The sequence below is a fragment of the Cetorhinus maximus genome, chromosome 5 (assembly GCF_964194155.1).
Source record: "Cetorhinus maximus chromosome 5, sCetMax3.hap1.1, whole genome shotgun sequence".
NCBI classification, from domain to species: Eukaryota; Metazoa; Chordata; class Chondrichthyes; order Lamniformes; family Cetorhinidae; genus Cetorhinus; species Cetorhinus maximus.
Window position 1 is genome coordinate 148,370,936 of NC_135883.1, and position 27,126 is coordinate 148,398,061.

Sequence of the window (27,126 nt, forward strand, 5' to 3'; positions counted from 1 at the left end):
ATTTGCCTTCCTCATTACTTGCTGTACCTACATGCTGACTTTTGGTGATTCATGCAGGACACCAGATCCCTCTGTACTGCAGCATACTGCAGCCTCCCTCTATTTAAATAATATTTTCAGTCTTGAGTCATTCTGGCCCATTTTGTCCAAGCCTGTTCTTTGTCAAGCACTCCAGTAAGTACTTAAAAACAGACACTACTTTTCAGACTTCATAAAAGGACCATAGTCGGAAACAGACTAAACTATCCCACCTCCCCCGACCCCAAGTTGAAAAGGGACGGTCATGTCCTAACTTCTCCCCTCGACCAAAAAAAAAGCACCAAAAAAAAACAGCTTTAAAGGTTAATTCCATCTCATTGGCTGATTGTGGAACCTTGCTGTATATTGCACATGAGGAGTGTTCCATTGTTCATTAAATGCTTTGCATGTGCTTTCTTAGTTCTATCTATTTTGCAACATTATTATTTCTCATAATTACATATTAATTTGAACTAAAAGATAATGAGGGCGAAGTTTGCAATTTGATAAAGTTTCACGTCTAAATTTTTAAAAATATTTTTCTAATCTCCGTTGACGCTAGAAAGATACCCTGTCACTCACCATTTTGATAATATTTTTAAAGCACGAAAGCAAATTATGCGACTTTTATTTTTGACATTCTCAGTATGTGGGGTTCAATTCTGAAATCTGAGAGCATCGCTTTTTGCACCAGTTTGGTCCGTTGTACAAATCCACAGAGCATCACAATACCCTGTAATCGTATTTACATGTACTTGTGCAGTATATGTATATAAAAACTACGTGTAAATCAGTCCTGATTTGACAATTACTTTTGTGTGTGCGCTAAAATGTAACCCTTGTCAATACTGTCTGCAATCAAAGGATGTAACTTTTGAACCGTGATTTGCTGTCTTAATAATAAAGTTGAAGCAATCTTGTTTTTGTCTTAAATTCCACCAGTTCCCCATCTCCTGAAAGGGGCGGGACAATATCATCCCGACAGGAACCTGAGACCACAGCAGATCCCTTCACCCTGATCACACAGTCCGGGAGAGATCACCCCCCACCCCCCCACCCCCAACGTCCCTCAGCAAGAAAACAAACCTGACTTTGTGGGTTCGGTCGAGTCTGGAAAACGAACCCGATTTAAACCCTGTCGGATTCCCACCCGGTGTAAGGAGTGAAACCGGTTGAAGGCAATGACCTCGATGTGAATGCACCTGCCAGTACAAGCCAGGGGTTTTCCTGGTGTGTGCGGTGGGAGGAGAAAAAAACCCACACGCATATACTGATCCTGAAGGAATTCCCCGAGAGTCAAGGAGCAGAGGCGATATGGTTCCTGGGATTCAGCACAGCCTTTTTCTGTACCTGGTACTCTCCTGCTTTCACCCATCACAGGCCGCTCAGGCAAGTTGTAACTTCAGTTTCTTAAAAAAGAAATGCGAGTAAATTGTAAAGTAAATAACTTGCAGGGGGCAGGGATGAAGGATGTTCCGAGGCTCCAGACTTTGCCGCAAGTTTGTTCAAGGGAAAAAAAAAAGTGACATGTACGTTCAGATGCGTTGGAACAAATCTAAACAATTACACTTCATGGAGAATGCACTGGGGGCATGAGCCACTGTTCGGTTAATGTGTGACTACCGATTTTAAAGAACATACAGCTATTCAGTGTTTCTTCCAGCTGTTAATATATGGTGGCCAATGAGGAACTGTTCAAAGATAGCGGATTTAAACGCTGCTGGTATTGATAGCTGAGCAATAATCAAGTTTACAGAGCTGCTGGTGACCTTCAGAAACGAGTTCGCTGATGTAGTTAAAATGCAAAAAGGGAAGAGGCAAGTGTGTGTGTTTGAGTATAAACAAAAGCGACAGAAAAGTAAAAAGCTATAGTACAGTATACAGCTATAATACAGCACACAGCTATATTACAGCACACAGCTATAGTACAGTATACAGCTATAATACAGCACACAGCTATAATACAGCACACAGCTATAGCAACGCACACAGCTATAATACAGCACACAGCTATATTACAGCACACAGCTATAGTACAGTATACAGCTATAATACAGCACACAGCTATAATACAGCACACAGCTATAGTACAGTATACAGCTATAGCAACGCTCTCTATAATACAGCACACAGCTATAGTACGGTATACAGCTATAGCAACGCTCTCTATAATACAGCACACAGCTATAGTACAGCACACAGCTATAGTACAGTATACAGCTATAGCAACGCTCTCTATAATACAGCACACAGCTATAGTACAGTATACAGCTATAGCAACGCTCTCTATAATACAGCACACAGCTATAGTACAGCACACAGCTATAGTACAGCACACAGCTATAGTACAGCATACAGCAATAATACAGCACACAGCTGTAGCACAGTACACAGCTATATTACAGCACACAGCTATATTACAGTACACAGCTATATTACAGCACACAGCTATACTATAGCACACAGCGATAATACAGCACGCAGCTATAGCAACACGCACAGCTATAATACAGCACACAGCAATAGTACACCACACAGCTATAATACAGCACAGAGCTATAATAGAGCACACAGCGTTAATACAGCACACAGCTATATTACAGCACACAGCTATAGTGCAGTACACAGCTATAATACAACACAGAGCTATAATAGAGCACACAGCAATAGTACACCACACAGCTATAATTCAACACAGAGCTATAATAGAGCACACAGCTATATTACAGCACACAGCTATAGTGCAGCACACAGCTATAATACAACATAGAGCTATAATACAGCACACAGCTATAGTACAGCACACAGCAATAGTACACCACACAGCTATAATACAACACAGAGCTATAATAGAGCACACAGCGTTAATACAGCACACAGCTATATTACAGCACACAGCTATAGTGCAGTACACAGCTATAATACAACACAGAGCTATAATAGAGCACACAGCATTAATACAGCACACAGCTATATTACAGCACACAGCTATAATACAGCACACAGCTATAATACAACACACAGCTATAATACAGCACACAGCTATAATACAGCACACAGCTATAGTGCAGTACACAGCTATAATACAACACAGAGCTATAATAGAGCACACAGCAATAGTACACCACACAGCTATAATACAGCACACAGCTATAGTGCAGTACACAGCTACAGAACAGCACAAAGCTGTAGTATAGCACACAGCTATAATACAGCACACAGCTAAAGTACAGAACACAAGTATAGTACAGCACACAACTATAATACAGTACACAGCTATAATACAGCTTACAGCTATAACATTGGACAGAGCTATAGTACTGCATGTAGCTATAAAATTGCATACAGCTATAGCACTGCATACAGCTATACTATAGCACACAGGTATAATACAGCACACAGGTATATATGGTGCACATATATAGTATAATATATAGCTACAGAACAGCACACAGCTACGGAACAGCACACAACTATAGTACAGCACACAGCTATAATACAGCACACAGATGTAGTGCAGCACACAACCATAATACTGCAACCAACTATAGTATAGCACACAGCTATAATACAGCACACAGGTATAATACAGCACACAGCTATATATGGTGCACATATGTAGTATAATATACAGCTACAGAAAAGCACACAGCTATAATACAGCACAGAGCTATAGTGCGGCACACAGCCATGGTACCTCACACAGCTATAATATAGCACACAGTGATAATACAGCACACAGCTATAGCAACATGCACAGCTATTATACAGCACACAGCTATAATACAGCACACAGCTATAATACAGCACACAGCAATAGTACACCACACAGCTATAGTATAGCACAGAGCAATAGTACACCACACAGCTATAGTATAGCACAGAGCTATAGTACAGCACACAGCTATAGTACAGCACAAAGCTATGGTATAGCACACAACTATATTACAGCATAAAGCTATAATACAGCACAGAGCTACAGCACAGCACACAGCTATAATACAGAACACAGCTATAATACAGCACACAGCTATAATACAGCACACAGCTATAATACAGCACACAGCCATATTATAGCACACAGCTGTAGTGCAGCACACAGCTATATTACAGCACACCTATAATATAGCACACGACTATTATACAGCACATGACTATTATACAGCACACAGCTATAATACAGCACAGAGCTATAATACAGTACACAGCTATAGTACAGCACACAGCTATGGAACAGTACACAGAAGAGTACACAACTTTGGTACAGTAGATTGGTACAGCACACAGCTATAATACAGTACACAGCTATAACACAGTTCACAGCTATAGTAGAGCACACAGCTACAGTACAGCACGCAGCTGTAATACAGCACAAAGCTATAACACAGCACACAGCTGTAATACAGCACACAGCTTTAATACAGTACACAGGTATAGTACAGCATTTAGCTATAATATAGCACACAAATATAATACAGCACATGACTGTAATACAGTACACAGCTATAGCACAGCACACAGCTATAATACAGCACAGAGCTATAACATTGGACATACTAATGCATGTAGCTATAAAATTGCATATAGCTATAGCACTGCTTACAGCTATACTATAGCACACAGCTATAATACAGCACACAGGTATATATGGCGCACATATATAGTATAATATACAGCTACAGAACAGCACACAGCTATAGTACAGCACACAGCTATAGCACAGCACACAGCTATAATAAAGTACACAGCTATAATACAGCATACAGGTAAAATTGGACAAAGTTATAGTACTACACACAGTTATAAAATTGCATACAGCTACAGCATTGCACACAGCTATAATACAACACACAGGTATAATACAGCACACAGTCATATACAGTACACACATGTAGTATAATATACAGCTTTAGAACAGCACACAGCTACAATACAGCATACAGCCATAGTACATCACACAGCTATAGCACTGCACACAGCTGTAGCACTGCACACAGCTATAGTATAGCACACAGCTATAATATAGTGCCAAGCTATGAAATTGCACACAGCTATAGTACAGCATGGTATAATATGGTACGCAGCTATAATACAGTACACAGCTATAGAACAGCACACAACTATAATACAGTGCACTGCTATGAAATTGCTCACAGCTATAGTACAGCACACCGCTATAATATGGTACACAGCTATAATACAGTACACAGTTATATACAGTACACATATATTGTGCAATATACAGCTATAAAACAGCACACAGGTATAATACAGCACACAGCTATAATACAGCACACAGCCATAGTACAGCACACAGCTACAGTATTGCACACAGCTATAGTATAGCACACAGCTATAGTATAGCACACAGCTATAGCATAGCACACAGCTATAATATGGTACCAAGCTATAAAATTGCACACAGCTATAGTACAGCACACAGCTGTAATATGGTACACAGCTATAATACAGTACACAGGTATAGTACAGTACACAGCTATAGAACAGCACACAACTATAATACAGTACACAGCTATAAAATTGCTCACAGCTATATTACAGCAAACAGCTATAATACAGTTCACAGCTATAAAATTGCACACAGCTATAGTACAGCACACAGCTATACTCTAGCACACAGCTATATACAGTACACATGTATAGTACAAAATACAGCTGTAGAACAGCACACAGCTATAGAACAGCACACAGCTGTAATTCAGTACACAGCTATAAAACTAAACACAGCTATAGTACAGCTATAGAACAGCACACAGCTATTAAACGACACATCTATAATACAGTACACAGCTATAACATTTCACACAGTTATAATACAGTATACAGCCACAATACAGCACACAGCTATAACACAGAACACAGTCATAGTACAATACACAGCTATAGAACAGCACACAGCTATAATACAGCACACAACCATAGTACAGCACACAGCCAAAGTACTGCACACAGCTATAATAGAGCACAAAGATGTAATACAGTACACTACTATAGTATAGTACACAGCTATAGAACAGCACACAGCTATAGCATAGCACACAGCTAAAATACAGTACACAGCCATAATACAGTATACAGCTATAGTACAGTACACAGCTATAGCATAGCACACAGCTAAAATACAGTATACAGCTCTAATACAGTACACAGCTATTGTACAGGACACAGCTATTATGTGGGACACTGTTATAACACAGTACATTACTACAATACAGCATACAGTTATAAAATTGGACGCAGCTATTGTACTGCCCATAGCTATAAAATTGCATACAGCTATAGCACTGCACACAGCTATAAAACAGCACACAGCCATATACAGTACACAAATATAGTATAATATACAGCTATAGAATAGCACACAGCTATAGTACAGCACACAGCTGTAAAACAGCACACAACCACAACACAGCACTGTTATGACCAAGCAGTTGGTAAAGCTGAGTTATTTAAAAATCCCAGAGGAAAACTTTAAACCACTGTCATAACCTATAATTTTAATTGTTATATTTGAGATGTGACTCTAAATTCAGGAATCAGACCAGCAGTTCTCGAGGTTTTACATTAAACTAAATGAAACATTTTATTAATTTACACAGGTTAAAATGTATATACACATGGCTACAAATTACTACTATCATAACTTTCAATAAATTCCCAAACTAATCTCCATTAAGGCAACAGCAACCCATGGACTTAACCAGACACCAGGCAAAGCATTTTCACCTTGCCAATTCAAAAGAGGTTCTTTTCACTTTGGTTCCTGTGGAGATGTTTGAAGGTTTTCAACAGCTTTTGATCTCACATTACCCCTGCCCTGCAACAAAACACACAAAACTGCTGAAGTTATACCTAGCACCGCTCATTGAATGTAAATTCTCATTGAATCACCAGCCTCTTTGAACTCCACCTTTTAACAATAAAACCCCTTTCATAGTAAGAATTGTATCAGTAATCTAAACATATTGCTTGGTATCTGCTAGCTAGGTGGTAGTTTTCACCCCAAATCTTGCATGTTCTATTCGAAAAATGCAAATACACGCTATCTCACTTACATATCAAAACTAGTATGCATCAAAGCACCCAGGCTAGCTGGCTTTAAACCAATTAAGACACAACCACAGGCTAAACCTCTATTTTAAAAGAAAAATATTTTCCATAATATCATATACATTAATAGCTTCCTGAAAAGCACATAGCTATAGTATAGCACACAACTATGAAACAGCACACAGCCATAGTACAGCACACAGCTATAGTATAGCACACAGCTATAGAACAACACAGAGCTATAATAGTATAAAAAATTGCACAGAGCTATAATACAGTACACAACTATAGTAGAGCACATAGCTATAGAACAACACTCAGATATAATATAGTACACAGCTATAGTAGAGTACACAGCTATAGAACAACACAGCTATAATATAGTACACAGTTCTAAAATTGCACAAAGCTATAGTATTGCACACAGCTGTGACACAGCACACAGCTGTAAAACAGCATATAGCCACAATATAGCACACAGCTATAATACAGCACACAGCTATAGTACAATACACAGCTAAAGAACGGACACAGCTATAATACAGCACACAGCCATAGTAAAGCACACAGCTATAGTACTGTGCACAGCTATAGCACTGCACACAGCTATAAAATTGGACACAGCTATAATATAGCACACAGCTATAAAATTGGACACAGCCATAGTAATGCACACAGCTAAAGAACAGCATACAGCTTTGCTAAGGCACACAACTATGGAACAGTACACAGGTAGTGTACACATTTTTAGCACAGTAGACAACTTTGGTACAGTACTCAGCTATAATGCAGTATCTGCAATAGCACTGTGCACGAGTACTGTACAGCAGACACCTATAGTACAGTACACTGGTAGAGTAGAGCACACAGCTGCAGTATAGCACATAGCTGTAATACAGTACACAGCTATAATACAGCACACATCTGTAGTACGGTACATGGGTACAGTAAAGCCTAGAGCTATATTACAGTATACAGGCACAATACAGTACACAGGTACAGCACACAGCTATAATAAAGTGCACAGCTATTGCACAATATACAGTTATAATACAGCACACAGGAATAGTGCAGCACACAGCTATAGTATAGCACACAGCTACATTACAGCATACAGCTATAATACAGCACACAGCTATAATACAGCACACAGCTGTAGCAATGCGCACAGCTATAATACAGCACGCAGCTATAGCACAGCACACAGCTATAATAGAGTACACAGCTATAGTACAGCACACAGCTATAATACAGCACGCAGGTATAGCACAGCACACAGCTATAATAGAGTACACAGCTATAATACAGCACGCAGCTATAGCACAGCACACAGCTATAACAGAGTACACAGCTATAGTACAGCACACAGCTATAATGCAGCACAGAGCCATATTACAGCAGACAGCTATAGTACAGTACATAGCTATAATACTAAGCACAGCTATGGAACTGTGCATAGTACACAGTATTGGTACAGCACACAGCTATGGAATAGTGCACAGGTAGAGCACACAACTTTGGTACAGTACACAGCTATAATACAGTGTCCAGCAATAATACTGTACACACGTGCAGTACAGCACACAGCTACAATACAGCACAGCTATAATACTGTACACAACTTTGGTACAGTAGACAACTTTGGAACAGTACACAGCTATAATATAGTATCCAGCAATGATACCGTACACACAGACAATACGGAATGCAGCTATACTACAGCATGCAGCTATAATACAGTACACAGCTATAATACAGTATACAAATATAGTACAGCACACAGCTATAATACAGCACACAGCTATAATACACCACACAGCTATAGCACAGCACACAGCTATAATACAGTACACAGCTATAATACAGTATACAACTATAATACAGTACACAGCTATAGTACACCACACAGCTATAGCACAGCACACAGCTATAATACAGTACATAGCAGTGATATAGCACACAGCTATAAAATTGCACACAGCTATAGTGCAGCACACAGCTATATACAGCACACAGCTATAATACAGTACACAGCGAGAGTACAGCACACAGCTAGAGTACAGCGCACCTCTCTAGTGCAGTACACAGCTTTCATACAGTACACAGCTATAGTACAATGCACAGCTACAATACAGCACACAGCTATAATACAGCACACAGCTATAGCACAGCACACAGCTATAATACAGCACACAGCTATAGCACAGCACACAGCTATAATACAGCACACAGCTATAATACAGCACACAGCTATAATACAGTACCCCGCTTTAGTACAGCACACCACTCTAGTGCAGTACAAAGCTATAATACAGTACACAGCTATAGTACAACACACAGCCAAAATACAGCACACAGCTATAATAATGCTCACAGCTATAGTACTGCACACAGCTATAATACTCCACATAGATATAATGCAGCACACAGCTATAACACTATGCACAGCTATAGAACTGTGCATAGTACACAGCTTTGGTACAGGACACAGCTATGGAACGGTGCACAGGTAGAGTACACAACTTTGGTACAGTAGACAACTTTGGTACTGTACACAGCTATAATACAGTACACAGCTATAGTACAGCACACAGCTACAAATCAGCACACAGCTATAACATAGCACACAACTATAGCACAGCACACAGCTATAATACAGAACACAGCTATAATACAGCACACAGCTATAAAATTGCACACAGCAACACTAGAGTACACAGCTATAGTACAGCACATAGCTATGATGCAGCACAGAGCTATATTACAGCACACAGCTATAGTACTGCACACAACTAAAGTACAGTGCACAGCTATAATACAGCACACAGCTATAATTCAGCACACAGCTATAGGGCAACACACAGTTATAGTACAGCACACAGCTATAATACAGCACACAGCTATAGGACAGCACACAGCTATAATTCAGCACACAGCTATAGGGCAACATACAACTATAATACAGCATACAGCTATAGGACAGCACACAGCTATAATACAGCACATAGCTATAGGACAGCACACAGCTACAGGGCAACACACAGTTATAATACAGCACACAGCTATAGGACAGCACACAGCTATAGGGCAACACACAGTTATAGTACAGCACACAGCTATAATACAGCACACAGCTATAGTACAGCACACAGCTATAATACAGTACACAGCTATAATACAGCACACAGCTATAGTACAGCACACAGCTATAATACAGTGCACAGCTATAATACAGTACACAGCTATAATACAGTACACAATTATAGTACACCATGCAGCTATGATGCAGCACACAGCTATAGTACAGCACACCATTCTAATGCAGTACACAGCTGTAGTACAGCACACAGGTATAATACAACACACAGTTTTAGTACAGCACACAGTTATAGTACAGAAACTCTGTTCATGTTGCCCATGTAGGTTTGGTTTCTTTGCTTGGGTATCAGCCCAAACATTGCACTACCTGGACTAAATTTGTACCATGCTATACTTATTTGAGCATGTTTAGTTAAAATACAATTCCTGGCTTTCAGCATCATCCCTCTTGATAATGGTTCTGATGAATTTGGCCATACACCTGAACAGTTACGATCAGAACTAACACCCAATTTACTCCTATTTTCATTGTGTAGGGTTGCCTGAACAGACAGAAAGTTCTAACTGCCATCCGGCAAATGCAACAGTTTCTAAGAGGACAAGAAAGCCGCTTTACTGATGGAATTCGAAACATGAAAGCCAAGCTCTCTGCCTTACAGGTGTCTGTGAGCAAACTGACAGCAGACCAACCCTCAGGTACATTACCATCAGACTCAGGTGTCAGCAGAGACCCGTTTCTCCAAACTCTTGACCGTAAAGTTGTACAGTGCCATCTACCTGCCGATTAAGTCCCTATTAATGAATGGAACCCATGCAAATCTAGGCAGATATCCTTGGGAGCTGCCCAAAGGAAGGAGAGCAAAACAAGCCCTATTGGCTCTCACTGCACCCCACCCCGCCAATTCCCTTTCAAAGTTGTGGTTGACTGTGGCTGAGCGCAAGCCTGCCACTCTATAAGGCAATTACTGGAACCACTGCCACTCTGGACCTGACTCTTTTGACTTCACGTGGTACAAAATGTCTTAACCCCTAACAGCCTTTTATTTTTTATTTATTCTCTCATGGGACGTGGGCATCTCTGGCAAGACCAGCATTTATTGCCCTTGAACTGAGTGGCTTGCTCGGTCGTTTGAGAGGGCAATTAAGAGTCAAACACATTGCTGCGGGTCTGGAGCTACATCTGGGCCAGACCAGGTACGGATGGCAGATTTCCTTCCCGAAAGGGCATTAGTGAACCAGATGGGTTTTTACAACAACCGATGATAGTTTCATGGTCACCGTTACTGAGGCTAGCTTTTCATTAAATTTAAATTCCACCAGCTGCCATGGCAAGATTTGAACCCATGCCCCCACAACATTAACCTGGACCTCTGGCTTACAAGCCCAGTGACATTCCCACTAAGCCACCACCCTTGAAAGGGTAAAGGGCAAAGACCAGGCAAAGGGCACCTCAATAAAAGCAAAATACTGCAGATGCAGAAGATCTGAAATGGGAGGGGGGGTTGCTGGAGGGGCTTGGTGGGTCTGGCAGCATCTGTGGAGAGGTGAGTTCCAAAGAAGAGTCATGTTAGCCTCAAAATGTTTAATTCTGTTTCTCTCTCCACAGATGCTGCCAGACCTGCTGAGTTTTTCCTGCACTTTCTGTTTTTATTTCAAAAGGCTCTCAGTTCATTGTCCTAAAGTGTCCTAGGCAAGGTGCTATGAGTTTTTTCCGGTGGGTAGAGTGTGGCCTCGGGTCTGCCTTAGCGGGAGTGGGGTTTGGGCCCCACGCTGTTGGCATTTGTCTGATCAGCACGCCAGCCACCTAGGCAACCGAGTAAACCAGCCCTCCACACCCTCAATGCTGCGCTAAAATATCAACATAAGCGACATGCTCAAGTTCTAGAGTGGTGCTGAGCCATAACTTTCTGACTCAGGAATGGACCTTTGTTCCCTTCAATCCAAATTCTGTACTCGAGTCTTGCAAAATGTGTGAGGGCTAATGATTACTTCACTTACAATAACCCTACTTACTAGTTTTTACTAGTCTTCTCATTCAGCACCCAATTCTCTTCAAAATAGCAGATATTACAAAAACAAAGCCAAGGTCACACACCAAAGCAACTAATAACTTTATTTACAAATAGCGACCTAAAGCAAGGAGAAGCTTGCCCTTATGTGGTATCTTTCAGAGCTGCAGAGCAAACTACTTCACAATCAATTCTTTATTCTTTGGGGTGCAGTTACTGTTGTATTGTAAGCAAACACAGATCCAATATACTCACAGCAAGGTTCCACAAACAGCAATGAAATGAATAACCAGTTAATTTCAGTTTTGGTGCCATTGAATGAAAGTTGAATGTTGGCCAGGATAATAGGAGAGTTCCCTGCTTTGGAAAGGTAGCATGAGTTATTTTATATCACTTGAAGAGTGATAGGATGGTTACTGGCAGGATGTTTCCTTTTGTTGGGGAGACTAGAATGAGGGGACACAGTTTAAGAATAAGAGGTCTCCCTTTTAAGATGGAGATGAGGAGAAATTTTATCTCTTAGAGGGTCATTAGTCATGGAATTCTCTTCCCCAGAAAGCAGCGGAGGCTGGGTCATTGAATTTATTCAAGGCTGAGCTAGATAGATTTTTGATAGACAAGGGGGTCAAGGGTTATTGGGGGAAAACAAGAAGGTGGAATTGAGACCACAACCAGATCAGCTATGATCTTATCGAATGGCAGAACAGGCTTGAAGGGCCAAATGGCCTACTCCTGCTCTTAAGTCCTATGTTCCTAAGGACAAAGGAATTTGCAGTGGAGAAGAGGTAGTGGCAAAAATATGCAGCTCCGACTGCCCCTCAGCCAGTGTCATTCTTCATTCGGCAGATTCATGTGTGTAGCATTCTGAGCTCCTGCAGGGAGGTGCTCCTAAGCAAATAGCTGAGGGTCCTAAATTTTTGTGTCACCTCTGGTTCATTTCTGCAGTAAAACTAAACCAAGTTTCATGATATCAGACTGTTGTGTCTGCATCAATCCTTCTCAGGATTTGAGAACATCCCAATCTCAGTACAATAACTAGATTTTTAAAAATACTGTTCAAAAGCATCAATAAGTGGAGGGCTGTTTGGAAAAATATGCTTGAAAGCAAGTTGCTGTGTTTCATCTTTATGTCAAATGTACTGCTCAGGTGCTTGCAGTAATAGCTGTGGTTTAACACGTGCGTTAACACAATCTTTCATTGATTTATAGTTAATTAGTTCACATGCATTTTACATCTTGTTTATTAGCTTGCTAAATTGATTAAGGGCCTGCCAATAGTGGTGTTAGAGTCACTGTGCATTTCACATTCCAACAGTATACAGTATAGTAGCAAATGAATGGTCATTGACAATATGGATATAATAGGATTGAAGGTTGAGGTTGGAGTTTCCTCCTCGCTAATGTGCCAAGATAGCAGCATCCAAGTGGCAAAATCAGTGGTAAAGTCATAGTGCTGTGATACCGCTCGAAGGCAAATTTTTTGACTCCTTTCCTCCGCTACTACCCTTACGAGTTGAATTCCCCACCCACCGCTGCAGTTAAATGAGAGCCTGGGTCCTGGGCCATGACACTTTCCTGCTGTCATCCCAATTACTGACACTTCCTGGGACTGCATGGTGACAAGTGTTAGTAGGCTTGGTGTAGCTGTGAAAAAGGTCAGTGGTGCATGGTGAAAATTCAGTGCATCTATGAATGTCTTAGTCAAAAGACAACATTTCCATCAAAGCAAACTTGCTTGATATTACACTGATGTATCAGCCTAGATGATTTCACCTGAAATCAGTCAGACCTGAACAAAGATTGAGCGATTTTGAGCACAAGTAACGTTCAGTATAAATGGAGCTCTGCAATCTTTTGCGCTGGCTTGTGTCCACAAAACTGGGCACACCCCATCCCCCTCCCCCAGCCCCAGATCAAGTAAATGAACATGACAATTTCTGTCAATTGTCCTTGTTTTCAGGCCTTTGAGGGCGCTTTTAAAATTAAGCCATTTTTTAGGTGCAGAGACACTAATAGAGATCTTTTTAAAAAATTATTCATTCACAGGATGTGGGCTTCGCTGGCTAGGCCAGCATTTATTGCCCATCCCTAGTTGCCCTTGAGAAGATGGTGGTGAACTGTCTTCTTGAACCGCTGCAGCCCATGTGGTGTAGGTACACCCACACAACACAAAGAGAAAAATCACCAAAGTAACTTGATAAATTTACTATGATGGGTTATAAAAACAAATGGTATTATGGTAGACTATGGAATAACACTGGCAAGTTTGTGCCTGCTTGCTCTACTGGAGGGAGCTCCAGGATTTTGACCCAGCGACAGTGAAGGAACTGTGATATATTCCCAAGTCAGGATGGTGAGTGACTTGGAGGGTAACTTCTAAATGCTTTTAAACTAGCTTGTCAGAGGGGTGGAAGGAAGTAAAGCTGGTAACAGGAAATAGAAAAGTAGCAAGCGAAATTAGAAGACAGGCGAAACAAAAATAAGCATCAGCTAGGTTTAGAATGTGAAATAATGTTAAAAAGATAAAGTTAAGGGCACTCGACCTGAATGCACGCAGCATTTGCAAGAAGGTAGATTATTTAAAGACACAAACAGAAGTGAATGGGTATGATCTAATTGCCTTTATGGAAATATGGCTACAGGGTGACCAAGACTGGGAACTGAATATCCAAGAATATTTGACATTTAGGAAGGACAGGCAAAAAAGAAAAGGAGGTGTTGTTGCGTTGATAATAAGGTATGGGATCAGTACATTAGTAAGGAAGGATCTCAGATCGGAAGAACAAAATGTGGAATCTTTTTGGGTGGAACTAAGGAACAGCAATGGGCAGCAGACATAGGTAGGAGCTGTTAGAGGTCACCTAACAGTAGTGGTAGTGTGGGGCGCATAGTATTAATCAGGAGAGAAGCCTGTAGCATGGATAATCCAGTCATCATGGGTGACTTCAATCTTCATATAGACTGGGTAAATGTAATGAGCACTAATGCTGTGGAAGATGAGTTTCTGGACCATGTTAGGAGTGGTTTTCTAGAGCAGTATGCTGAGAAACTGACTAGAGGGCAGGCTATTTTAGATCTAGTATTATGTAATAAGAAAGGGTTAATAATCTTTTGTAAAAGGACCTTTAGAGATGAGTCCCCATAATATGGTAGAATTTTACATTATGTTTGAAAGTGAGGTAGTTCAATCTGAAGTCAGGGTGTTACATTTGAACAAAGGGAATTATGAAGGTATGAGGGGCAAATTGGCTGAAGTGGATTGGGAAAGTACATTAAAAGGTATGACAGTACACAGGCAATGGATGGGAATTATTACATAATTTACAGCAACTACACATTCCTTCAAGACACAAAAATCCAAAAGAAAAGTCAGTCAACCGTGGCTAACAAAGGAAGTTAAGGACTGCACAAGATTAAAAGAAAAGGCCTGTAAAGTTGCCAGAAATAGTAGTAGTGCTGAGGATTGGGAGGATTTTAGAATACAGCAAAGGAGGACCAAGAAGCTGAAAATGGGAATAGAATATAAATGTAAACTAGCAAAAAATATAAAAACAGACTGTAAAAGTTCCTGTAGGTCTGTAAAAAGGAAATGTTTGGCTAAGATAAATGTGGGCCCATTACAGGCAGAGAGAGGAGAATTTATGATAGGGGATAGAGAAATGGCAGAGAAACTAAATGATTACTTTGTGTCTCTCTTCACTGAGGAAGGTACAAGAAATCTCCCAGATTTAGAGATCTAAGGGACTAAGGAGAATGAGGAATTGAAGGAAATTAGGATTAGTAAGAAGGTTGCATTGGAGAAATTAATGGGACTGAAGGTTGATGAGTCTCTGGGACCTGATATCCTACATCCCAGAGTGTTGAAAGAGTGTTGCTATGGAGAAAGTGGATGCATTGGTGATCATTTTCCAAAATTCTATAGACTTTGGAAAGGTTCCTGCAGATTGGAAGGTAGCAAATGTTGCCCCACTATTTAAGAAGGGAGGGAGAGAGAAAACAGGGAATTATAGACCTGTTAGCCTTACATCAGTAGTAGGAAAATTGCTCGAATCTGTTATAAAGGATGTGATAAATGGACGCTTAGATGATAATGATCTGATTGGGCATAGTCAACATAGATTTATCAATGGGAAACCATGTTTGACGAACCTGTTGTAGTTTTTTGAGGATGTTACTAACAGAATCGATAAAGGGGAGTTGGTGGATGTAGTGTACTTGGATTTTCAGAAGGCTTTTGAGAAAGTCCCCCATAGGAGGTTGGTTAGGAAATTTAAAGCACATGGGATAGGAGGTAATATACTGGCATGGATTAAGGATTGGCTAACAGGCAGAAAACAGAGTAGGAATAAACAGGTCATTCTCACATTGGCAGACTGTGACTAGTGGGGTACCACAAGGATCAGTACTTGGGCCCCAGAGGTTCACAATATATATCAATGATTTGGATGTGCGGGCCAAATGTAAAATTTCCAAGTTCGCAGAATGTGTGTTGTGAGGAAGATGGGCAGACTTAGTGAGTGGGCAAGAAAATGGCAGTTGGGATATAATGAGGAAAAATGTGAAGTTATCCACTTTAGTAGGAGGAACATATGTACAGAATATTTCTTAAATGGTGAGGAATTAGGAAGTGTAAATGTAAGGTGTTTCCCCTGGTTGGGGAATCTAGAACCAGGGGACACAATTTCAAAATATTGGGGAAGCCACTTAGGACTGAGATGAGGAGAATTTTTTTTTCTCAGAGGGCTGTGAATCTTTGGAATTCTCTATCCCAGAGGGCTGCGGAAGCTCAGTCATTGAGTATGTTTAAAGCAGAGATTGACAGATTTCTAAATACCAATGATGTAAAGGGATATGGGGATAGTGTGGTAAAACGGCACTGTAGTGGATGATTAGCCACGATCATATTGAATGGCGGAGCAGGCTCGAAGGGCTGAATGGCCTACTCCTGCTCCGATGTTCCTATTAATGACGCTATATAGTTGCAAGTTGTTGTTGTTGTTGTTGTTAAATAGCCTTCCTGAATTCACGCTTTAGGCTCATCTGTGTATCATGACCACTTGGAGAGATATCTGGTCCCAATGAAATCACATACCAACTGTGCATGAATGCCTTCAGGAGAGGAAGTGGGAATGGGTAAGGGAGAATAGGGGACTACAAGGATATAGAAATAAATAGTCACAAGTTCTTCACATATTTGCACATTTACTATATTGTTTATGATTCTGGATCATGACACCTACTAAACTCTCCCTTACTTTGAATGCTTAAAACGTTGTGAATCAAACCAAGACTTAATTTAAGCAGGTATTCCTGATGTGACATACACAGGCACAGTTGAGAAATTCTTCTCTCTCTCTCTGCTTCATTTTAGTGACATTGTGCCCTTCGCTGGAGGCCCCCAATCATGGCAAGAAATTCGGTTCCAGATACAGGATGGATCATGAAGTGCACTTCGTCTGTCAGCCAGGCTACCAGCTCATTGGCTCCAGCACCAGAGTATGTCAGCCCGATGGGAGCTGGACCGGGGAGAATGCTAATTGTACAGGTACTCCTGTTTAAAGTTTCACTTAGGGGCTGGGGGAGATGGTGGTATAGTGGTAATATCACTGGACTAGTAATCCAGAGACCCAGCCTAATGCCCTGGGGGCACAGGTTCAAATACCACCAGGGCAGTAAGTGGAATTTATACTCAATTAATAAATCTGGAATTATAAACTTACCTCAGTGATGGTGACCATGACAGCTACAGCTATCATTGATAGTTGCAAAAGCCCATTTGGTTCACTAATAACCATTAGGGAAAGAAATCTGTCATTCTTAACCAGCCTGGCCTACATGTGACTCCAGACCCACAGCAATTTGGTTGACAATCAGTTCAAGAGCAATCAGGGATGGGCAACAAGTGTGAGCCTTGCCAGCAATGCCCACATTGCATGAAAACAAAAAGTTGACATCATTCAGGCCAAAGACCCCTATTCATTAAACTTTACTAGGCAACATAGCATATGGAGGAGTCTAGGTTTTCTGAGTGAGACACTATCACCAGATATTGGGTGGAACCAAACCACAACAGTAACTAGTTCCATTAGTATTTTACACTTTTAAAAAAAATGTTAGGAGCATCTGTTTCTCAAGAATATTGAGACGTGCTTTCCACCTTTAGAAAATGGGGCGAGCATAGAAACAGTCATTTAGCCCCTCAAGCCTGTTCCACCATTAAATGAGATCATGGCTTATTTTTAGCCTAACTCCATGCAATATTAAGGTGCATACTTTTAATGCATACACAAGATATTACTGTTTTAAAGAAGGCATTAACCTCTCCAATTCTGTTTTATATTAATACGTTGAATAGAGATGTTAATCATTTCAATGTCAGCTGTGGCTCAGTGGTAGCACTCTCGCCTCCAGCTCAGGAGATTGTCCACTCCAGTGACTTGAACATCAAATCTGCTGACACTTCAGAGTTAGTACTGAGGGAGGACTGCACTGTTGGAGGTGGTGTCATTCGGATGCGATGTTAAGTCAAGGCCCCGTCTTCCCTCTCAGGTGGACATGAAAGATCCTATGACACTATTTCAAAGAAGAGTTGAGTAGTTCTCCCTGCTGACCAATATTTATTTCTCGACCAACATTACTAAAAACAAACTATCTGGCCATTATCACATGTTGTTTGCGAGAGTTTGCTATGTGCAAATTGGCTGTGCATTTCCTACATTACAATAGTGCTACACTTCAAAGTACTTCATTGGCTGTAGAGCACTTCTGATGTCCTAAGGTCCTTGTAACTTTTAGATGTTTTGTTCTTTCTTTACTAGAAACATTAGTTGGAAGAAATATTTTTGTGCAAATAGTTCTTAGTAATTGGAATGAATTACAATTAGTTATTGAAGATAATTCAATCATAATGTTTCAAAAGGAGTTAGAAAAACACTTGAGGATAGGAACAGGGACTTTAGTGATCCAGTGTGGTGTTAACAGTAATTAATAATAGTTGGCTGAAACAGTTTTGTGCTATATTTAAATTTCTGCTTGAACAAGTTGTATTTTTGAAGGATTTTAATATATTAATTGTGAAATATTATAAATAAATAAATCAGTTACTAAATGGGCCATGTAAGTGTGCAGTTGAATGCCAGAAAACAAACGCTGAGCACATTCATACAAATGTATTCTCTTCACTTTTTACCAAAGGCATTGATTTAAGGTTGTGTTTGCTGCCAATGCCTTGCATGCGTAGTTGTGTGCTGATGGTAGGCTGCCATTTTTATAGGGGGCAATGTGCAGCAGGGTGCATGCACGCCAGCCATCTTTATAGGGGGCAATGTGTGACATGAACCCAGCTTATTCACTTTCAAGAACTATGTACCATATATCAAAGTAAAATGTCTGTCAGCACTTTGCAAAATCATATTTGGTTCTGCAATGTCATTAATTCGCTCTATATTTTCAATATTCCCTCTCTATTTATCTCTCTCCATCTCACTTTGTATCTCAGTCTCTCAGCATCTTTCTGTCTCTGTGCATGTCTCTCTCACTCTTTCTCTCCCTTGTGTGTGGCTCGTTCATTATAGTTGCATCACACCAGCATCCTCTCTCTCATCAACCTCTCTCTATTTCTGCATCTGTCTGTCCTTCTCAGGTGCCAATATTGGTGCCCAGAGGCTGGCTCTCTGCCCAGCTGTGGGATAGTGCAGAGTCAGAATACCGCTTTCCGGTAAGATCTCTAGGGTGCAACTAGCAATGCTGGGGGATGTAGCAGAGGGCAAGAGTCATCCATCGGTACCAGGACCAGCTCACTGTGACGCCTGGAATGATAGAGCCGATGCCCACAAACTGCCGAGTTTAGCTTATTTAAAATCAATGGAAATGAGTGCTTGGTTTCTGTGCATGTGCACATGTGCAGACGGGTATCGGCAGCCATCTTGCATGGCCATATTGTGTTGGCAGGAAACACAGTGTTGATTTAAACTGAATGGGTTAATGCCTCCATTATAATAGCAACATGACATGCATGTATTAAACATTCGCACATTAACATTGCATGCAGTAATTTAAAGGCTTACACTATCAGACTGTATTTGGGTCAGGAATTGATAATTAACTGTTAATAACTTTACTCGGTGGTGATCACAAATGTAGAACTTCTGATTTCAGAGGCAATGAATAATGAAGTCTTTTATGGTGCTTCTTGTCACACAAAACCACCTTGATCAAAGTCAGCTGAATGCTCTCATTCTTAAACATAAAAAAGACAACATTGCATTCTCTATGTGAGAACACCTGCATATCTCTCCCCAGGCTAATGATATTTGGTCTCACGTTCCACCCTGAGCTTCCTATCTTTCCCATCAGGCAGTCTCTGCCAGTGTGAAGCAACCTGTGCTCACTTGCCCCGGTAACCCAGCCATGCTGCAGCTGCCAGGCCTAATGGATTTCGGAGGTCAAGGACGCGTTTAGTTAATAGTCTCAGACATTTCATTAAATAATTTCATGGTCTAACAGTCCAGAGATATTCCAGGCATGCTATTGATAGGCAATGGTACCTAGTTCTGAGTAACTCTCTGTGATGCTGTGCTGGCTGGTTGCTGTAAGAGAGCTCTGTGAATCAGGCCACACAGGGCACAACTCTTTTGTCTGTTTGAATGGATGAAAACATGAAGCCGACGCTATTGTGATGAAAATCCCTTAAGAAGCATTAAAGGCTACATTACAAGATCACTCATGGATTAAGATGGAGGAGATCATTCTGCTCTTTCGGTCTAGTTCTTCCACAATAAATGGGAACAGGAGGAGGCCATTCAGTCCCTTGAGCTTTTTTTTGCCCTTAAATTGGATCGTGGCTGATCTGTACTTTGATTCCCTTTACCCACCTTGGTTCCACAGCTCCCTTCTGGAACTCCCTCCCTAACAGCACTGTGGGTGTACCTACCCCACATGAACTGCAGCGGTTCAAGAAGGCAGCTCACCACCACCTTTTCAAGGGCAACTAGGGATGGGCAGTAAGTGCTGGCCTAGCCAGCAATACCCACAATCCCATGAATGAATATTAACAAAAAAACCTTAAATACTCTTGCCAAACAAAAATCTATAAATTTCAGTTTTGAAATTTTCAATGACCCTCAAGCATCTACAGCTTTTTGGGAAACCAGTTCCAGATGTTCACTTTGTGTGCAGAAGTGCTTCCTGATGTCACCCCTAAAGGGTTCTCTCTAATTATAAGATTACGTCCCCATGTTCTGCACTCTTCCACAGGAAGAAATAGTTTCTCTTTATCTACCCTGTCAAAACCTTGAATCATCTTAAGCGCCTCAATTCCTTAATCTTCTCTGTGAAAAGGAATACAAGCCTGAGCGGCAGTGCTGAGATCTGAATGCTGTTCTCCAAATGCAGTCTAGCCAGAGCTTTATGTAACATAATTAAATAAATATAATACAAGCCCCACCACCTGCGATTCCTGAAGGCACCCACTACCCTGACCTCAACCATTTTTCTTGGCAAACTGTTCCACCTATTCGTCATCCCATCTGTTTGCCTTTGTTCAAATGCAGGGTTTTTATGAATATTTTTTACAAATTACTAACCAAGTCTTCTGCAAACTTCAAACCTCTCATTCTCACCTCCTCTGCATCCTTTGCCCCATGAGCCACATATTATAACAGATAACCAAAGCTTGGTCAAAGAGGTAGGTTTTATGGGGCATCTTAAAGGAGAAAGTATATCTATAATACCCCATAGCACTAGATAGCTCTATTTTTTCCAGATTAAGACTTTGAGGACTGTTTTTCATTTTTGGTTCAGAGATAACTTTCAAAAGGGAATTGGATAAATACTTGAAGAGGAAGACATTGTAGAGTTATGGAGAAAGGAAAAGGGAACGAGACTAACTGGACTGTTCTTTTAAACAGCTCGTCAGGCACAATGGGTCATATAGCCTCCTTTTGTGCTGTATCATTCTATGATTCTGTGGTTCATAAATGTCACAGGAACCTCCCAGGAAGTGATTTAAAAGAACTACATGGCTAAATCCTTATCTGTGGACTATGATGTTCGACTTACCCGTTCTTTCAAGCCTATTTGATTTCTCCTATAGAAATGAATGAATGTGTCAGCAACCCCTGCCAAAATGGAGGAATCTGTGTGGATGCTGTGAACCAGTACACGTGCTCTTGCCCAAACAGCTGGACGGGGCGCCACTGCCATTATCCAGTGCAGACAGGTTTGTAACATCTGGGAAGGTTAAATAATCGTCTAGATTTGGGAAAGTGAGAACAGTGAAAGTTAGGAAACAAACATTTCAGACTTCCTCAAGGGTATTAACATGGGAATGTGCTGCAAGGAATTTTACAAAGGCAAACTTTTAAAAATAATTTTGATCAGTTAACCTAAAAAAAAGCACTGAAAAGTGTTTTCCGCTCTGTGTTATGAAGCAATTTTGCACATGCTGTGGTTTTACTTTTTAAAACCATGTGGAGTCTGTTCCAGGAACTTGTCTTTGAAGTACAGTTATTATTGTGTGGGATGCACGCACATTCCACTGGGGGAATGTGATCATGTTTGGTAAATAATATTTTTACTTCTTTTTTAAGATACATAGACAAAATTTTGGGGAGCAGGATGATAAAGTTGAATAGCCTTCTCAGCAATACACCACTTCAAGATTGTCATTACACATCTTTGCTGTTGCTTTGGGTAGCTATGTCTAGGTGAAAATTAAAGTCCAATTCTGACGGCTTTGCATTCATTCCCAATAAGCCCTCAGATGCGTAGGACCTGGGACTGATAGAATTGCATTGAAAGACTATTCCTTCCTTACACTATGGTCTGTCTGATGTTTCATTTATTTAACTTTTCCTTTTGGATGCAAGAAGCAATTTGTGACCATTAGATTTTTTTTTATCGCGTCCAACCATTAGAGTGAAGGAAAATCATTCCGCGTGGTATTAGATCAAAATGTTGGCATCTTCGTATGAGATTCCTATCACTGCTACTTTTACAAAAGCGTTAACTAATTATAGTGAGCAACAGGATTTCGGAATATTTCATACCGTGAGATTTTTGACCCACATTTCCAAGTGAGGGCTACTGGAAAGTAGAACATGGCTTACGGTTTCCAACTGTGGTTAAATTTAGTCCTGGAGGTTTCATCACATGTACCCCCACACTCCTGCCATTATCAGACAACAAATCTATCTTTGTGCCTTCCTACTCCAATTGGAAAGCAAAAAGGTTCATTACCCAATGGTTGATGCTTAACTGTCAGCCAAAAAGCCTTTTTTACCCCCATTATCAATATTTTTCAATCTGGTAAAGAGAAATGTTCAAAGAAAGTAACAAAAAAAACTCAATCTTTTTTAACGTCCCGGTGCTTTTTTTCTCCAGGGCAGTACACATCAGTGTCCTGGAGATTGATCATAAATTCCTGGAGACTCCAGGACAATCCTGGAGGGTTGGGAACACTAACATGGTTATATTTTTGTCAAAATAATATATAGCTTTTAAAAGAGCCAATTGGACAATTCAGTCTTAAGCATCGTTGGTTTTTACTGAGGCACAGTCTGGGATACTCGAGTGATGTCTGACCATGCAACTAACAGTTCACATAAATTGACAGCATCTAAATCATCAGGAGCATGACGGATTAACACTAATACAGTTTGAGCAGTGCATGGTAGAATCCATTTGCTTTACAAAGTGAACATCTGGAATCTGCATAACTTTAAGGGTGAAAGAGAAAGACTTGCATTTATAAAGTGCTTTTCACAACATTGGGATGCCCCAAAATACTTTATAGACACTTTTGAAGTGTACTCACTGTTGTAAAGTAGAAAATACTGCAGCCAATTTGTGCACAGCAAGGTCCCACAAACAGCAGTATGTTAAGAACCAGATAATCTCTTTCAGTGATGATGGTGCAGGGAGAAATATTAGCCTTCTTTAAAATAGTGTTAAGGGATCTTTTACGTTCAGCTGAGGGGACAGACAGGGCCTCAGTTAATGTCTCATTTAAGATGAAAGCACCTCCAACAGTGCAGCACTCCCTCCACACAGCATCAAAATGCCAGCCTAGGTTTGGTGCTCAAGTGTCCGCAGTAGGACTTAAATCCACCAAATCCTAAAGCAAAGGTGAGAGTGGTAGACACTGAGCCACAGCTAACACCTTTTGAAAGTATGTTCGCCCTGTGTGTGTTCAATCAAGAGGTTACAGAAGCACGTTAACAAACATTCTAGAATTGGTCGCTTTTCTTTATGAACACAGCCCTCCCCAGAATATAAACAATCCTAAACTTCAAAGACAGTGAGCAAGCCTTTCAAATTCCAACCATCTGATCATGTAAGAACCACCGAGCAGAGTCAAATCTGTCTTTCAAAAGACTGATGATTTCATCAGCCCTGTGTCACCTGGCTGCATTCCTCCATCTCTGGCCTATTGTGCACTGCCACTCCCTTCAACCCGCCATCGATAGCCAAGCCTTTAGCTGTTTTGGCCCTAAGTTCTGGAATTCCCTCCCTGAGCTTCACCACCATTTTCCCTCTCCTCCGTTCAGATGCTCCTCAAAACGTTTAAAAAGGGTGGGTGGGACTTGGGTGTGGATGTTCTTCACCCATTTCCGACAGATCCAATTTTTCTGTCAGGGGAAGGGGGTGGCGCACAATTCACAAACCCAAACTCAGCAGGGCCATTTGAACTTGGTACTGAGTTCAAACAGACTCCATTTTGGCTGGTTCAAGGGCTTTAACTCTCAATGTGAGAGTCACAAATTGATGGAGCAGACATAAACACTAAAAGGCGAAAAGTCTGATCAAGTGTCATGGTCGGAAATATTTAAATCTTCCGTTCTTTTAGGATGGAAAGAAACAGGCTTAAACTGTCAGTGAGAGTGAAAAAGCACCGCTTGCTGGACTGTTTTATGTGACAGACTATCTGATATAGTTTAGAAAAAAAATTACTATCTGTTTGTGCAGTTTCAATAGAAGTCTTTGTTGACATTTCTAAAGGGCTATTATTATGTCATTATGAATGCTTGGCTGATGTTCCAAAAGCTAAAAATATCTCACCAGGGAGTTTTGAGTTTACAGTTTGATTGATAGTTTAGGCTATTGACAGGTTAGCTGTCTTTGATGTGGGGGGTCTGAACAGAAGTTTCTTTTTAAGCACTTAAGAAGATTTAATAGCTTTGAAAGGATTTCATCAATGAGAGTTTTTTTTCACTATCAAGTGTGTATGAGTGAGAACTATATTAGATTATTAGAAGTTTATTTGTTTCATCTCCACATGGGTCCTGAGGTCTGTCCATCATGGGTACTGGGTGAATGGCTATGAGGGGGCATGGGGTAGGCAGGGAATAAATTAACATGGAGGTCACATGGGGATATAAGAGAGGGATTGGGGGTGGATGGGAAGCAGAGTTAGCATGGAGGTGGGTGAGAGTTGAGGGGGTGTGAGAGGTCAGGGCTAGACAACCTAACAACTTCTAAAATGACTTGGACAAAGCCCCAGAGAATTGAGCCTTCTAACTAGCTCACCTCGGCACTCATCCAGCCCATCCCACCCCCCGCCCCACCCCTGTGGCCACCTAGGGTCTGATTCCAGGATCGGCGGGCCCAACTTGTCCCACCCCCAACTTCCCTGGAGCAAAAATTGGGTCTAAAGGGGCCCTATAAACCGAGAGTGGGTCTGCCAAGTTAGGAAATTTCCTGACACTAGATACCTGCCTCAGTATCAAAAATCTTCACCTCTCCCAATGTTTCCCCCTTTGGCTTGGTGTTAGTCTTTGTCTGATAATGTTCCTGTGAAGTACCTTGGGATGTTTTACTACATTAAAGGTGCCATAGAACTGCAAGTTGTTGTTGAAATTTGTAAATGCAGAAAGATTTAATTTTAACTTTCTTTTAATTATTGCCCACCTCTCTTCCCTTTGGTTTTCCCGGAGGGCAGTTCTGAAGGCTCATAATGTGTTATCAACAGTGCCAAAAGTTATGGGAAGAATTCCTGTATTTCCTTTTTCTCGAAGCAAAATGATTAAGTCAGAGACTAACTCAGACAGGGAAATTATAAACCCATGTTCTCCATTCAGTGACACCATCCAAACAAAACAAATATCAAACCAGAATCCAGAATAAAAAGAAGTGTGGGTTGGAGGAATCATTAACTTTAGTTAAAACCTTTGTACTTACGCCAACTTCTTTTTGCTGAAATTTCTCAACAGTGGGAATTTAACTCCCAAGGTGTTTAATTACAGTTACAAGTTTCTTGTAATCATTATGGTGTTAAAAAACAGAGAGCCATACAAACTATTTTTCTGGTATGTCACTTCCTCCCCCACACCCCCACCAAAGCTCCTGTTGCTGTAGAATGGAGTGCGAGTGCGTTAAGTGACCTGTCTTTTAGTCGGAAGCCCCGTTGTGCAAAGGTTGAAAGGACCCAACACTGTAGCTGTGATGCCGGGTTCCATATGAGCGTGATCAGTGAGGACAGTGTGTGCCAAGGTACGTGCTTGTGATTATCATAAAAACATGTGGTAGAGTGTGGAACACACAAATTGTCAGGACGTTATCAAAAATCCAAATAAGCTTTACTTCTGTTGTAAGTTTAAAAAGCTGTGCTGGAATAATTTCCAACCCTATCTTTTCCCTTTCGTGACAAAATACTAATTCCTACACTTGTCAGCCCCAAACTCAGCTTCTCCAATGGCCTCCTCACTAATCCCCCTGTTTCCATTGTCCATCAATCACAGTTTATTCAGGAACCCACGACTTGCATCTTCCAAGCTCCCTGTCCTTCTCAAGCTCCACTGGCTCTCCCTACCCCCAGTGAAGTAACTTCAAGATCCTCATCTTGTCTTTCAAACCAACCGTGGTCTTGCTTCCAACCACCTTAGCAATCTCCTCCAGGAACTGTCACCACATGGACTCTCTTTGCACTGAC

General features: G+C 40.9%; 1 protein-coding gene across 1 annotated transcript in view; it reads left to right on the forward strand.

Moving 5' to 3' along the window:
* Positions 1-1,203: 1,203 nt before the first annotated feature.
* The window catches only part of fbln7 (fibulin 7), a 34,908-nt gene continuing 8,985 nt past the window's right edge, over positions 1,204-27,126 (forward strand). The window contains exons 1-5 of the mRNA XM_078542658.1: positions 1,204-1,407; positions 10,725-10,884; positions 17,569-17,742; positions 22,291-22,416; positions 26,538-26,687. Of these exons, the coding sequence (XP_078398784.1) occupies positions 1,333-1,407; positions 10,725-10,884; positions 17,569-17,742; positions 22,291-22,416; positions 26,538-26,687 (685 nt within the window). The 5' untranslated portion in view covers positions 1,204-1,332. The remainder of the gene's footprint in view (positions 1,408-10,724; positions 10,885-17,568; positions 17,743-22,290; positions 22,417-26,537; positions 26,688-27,126) is intronic.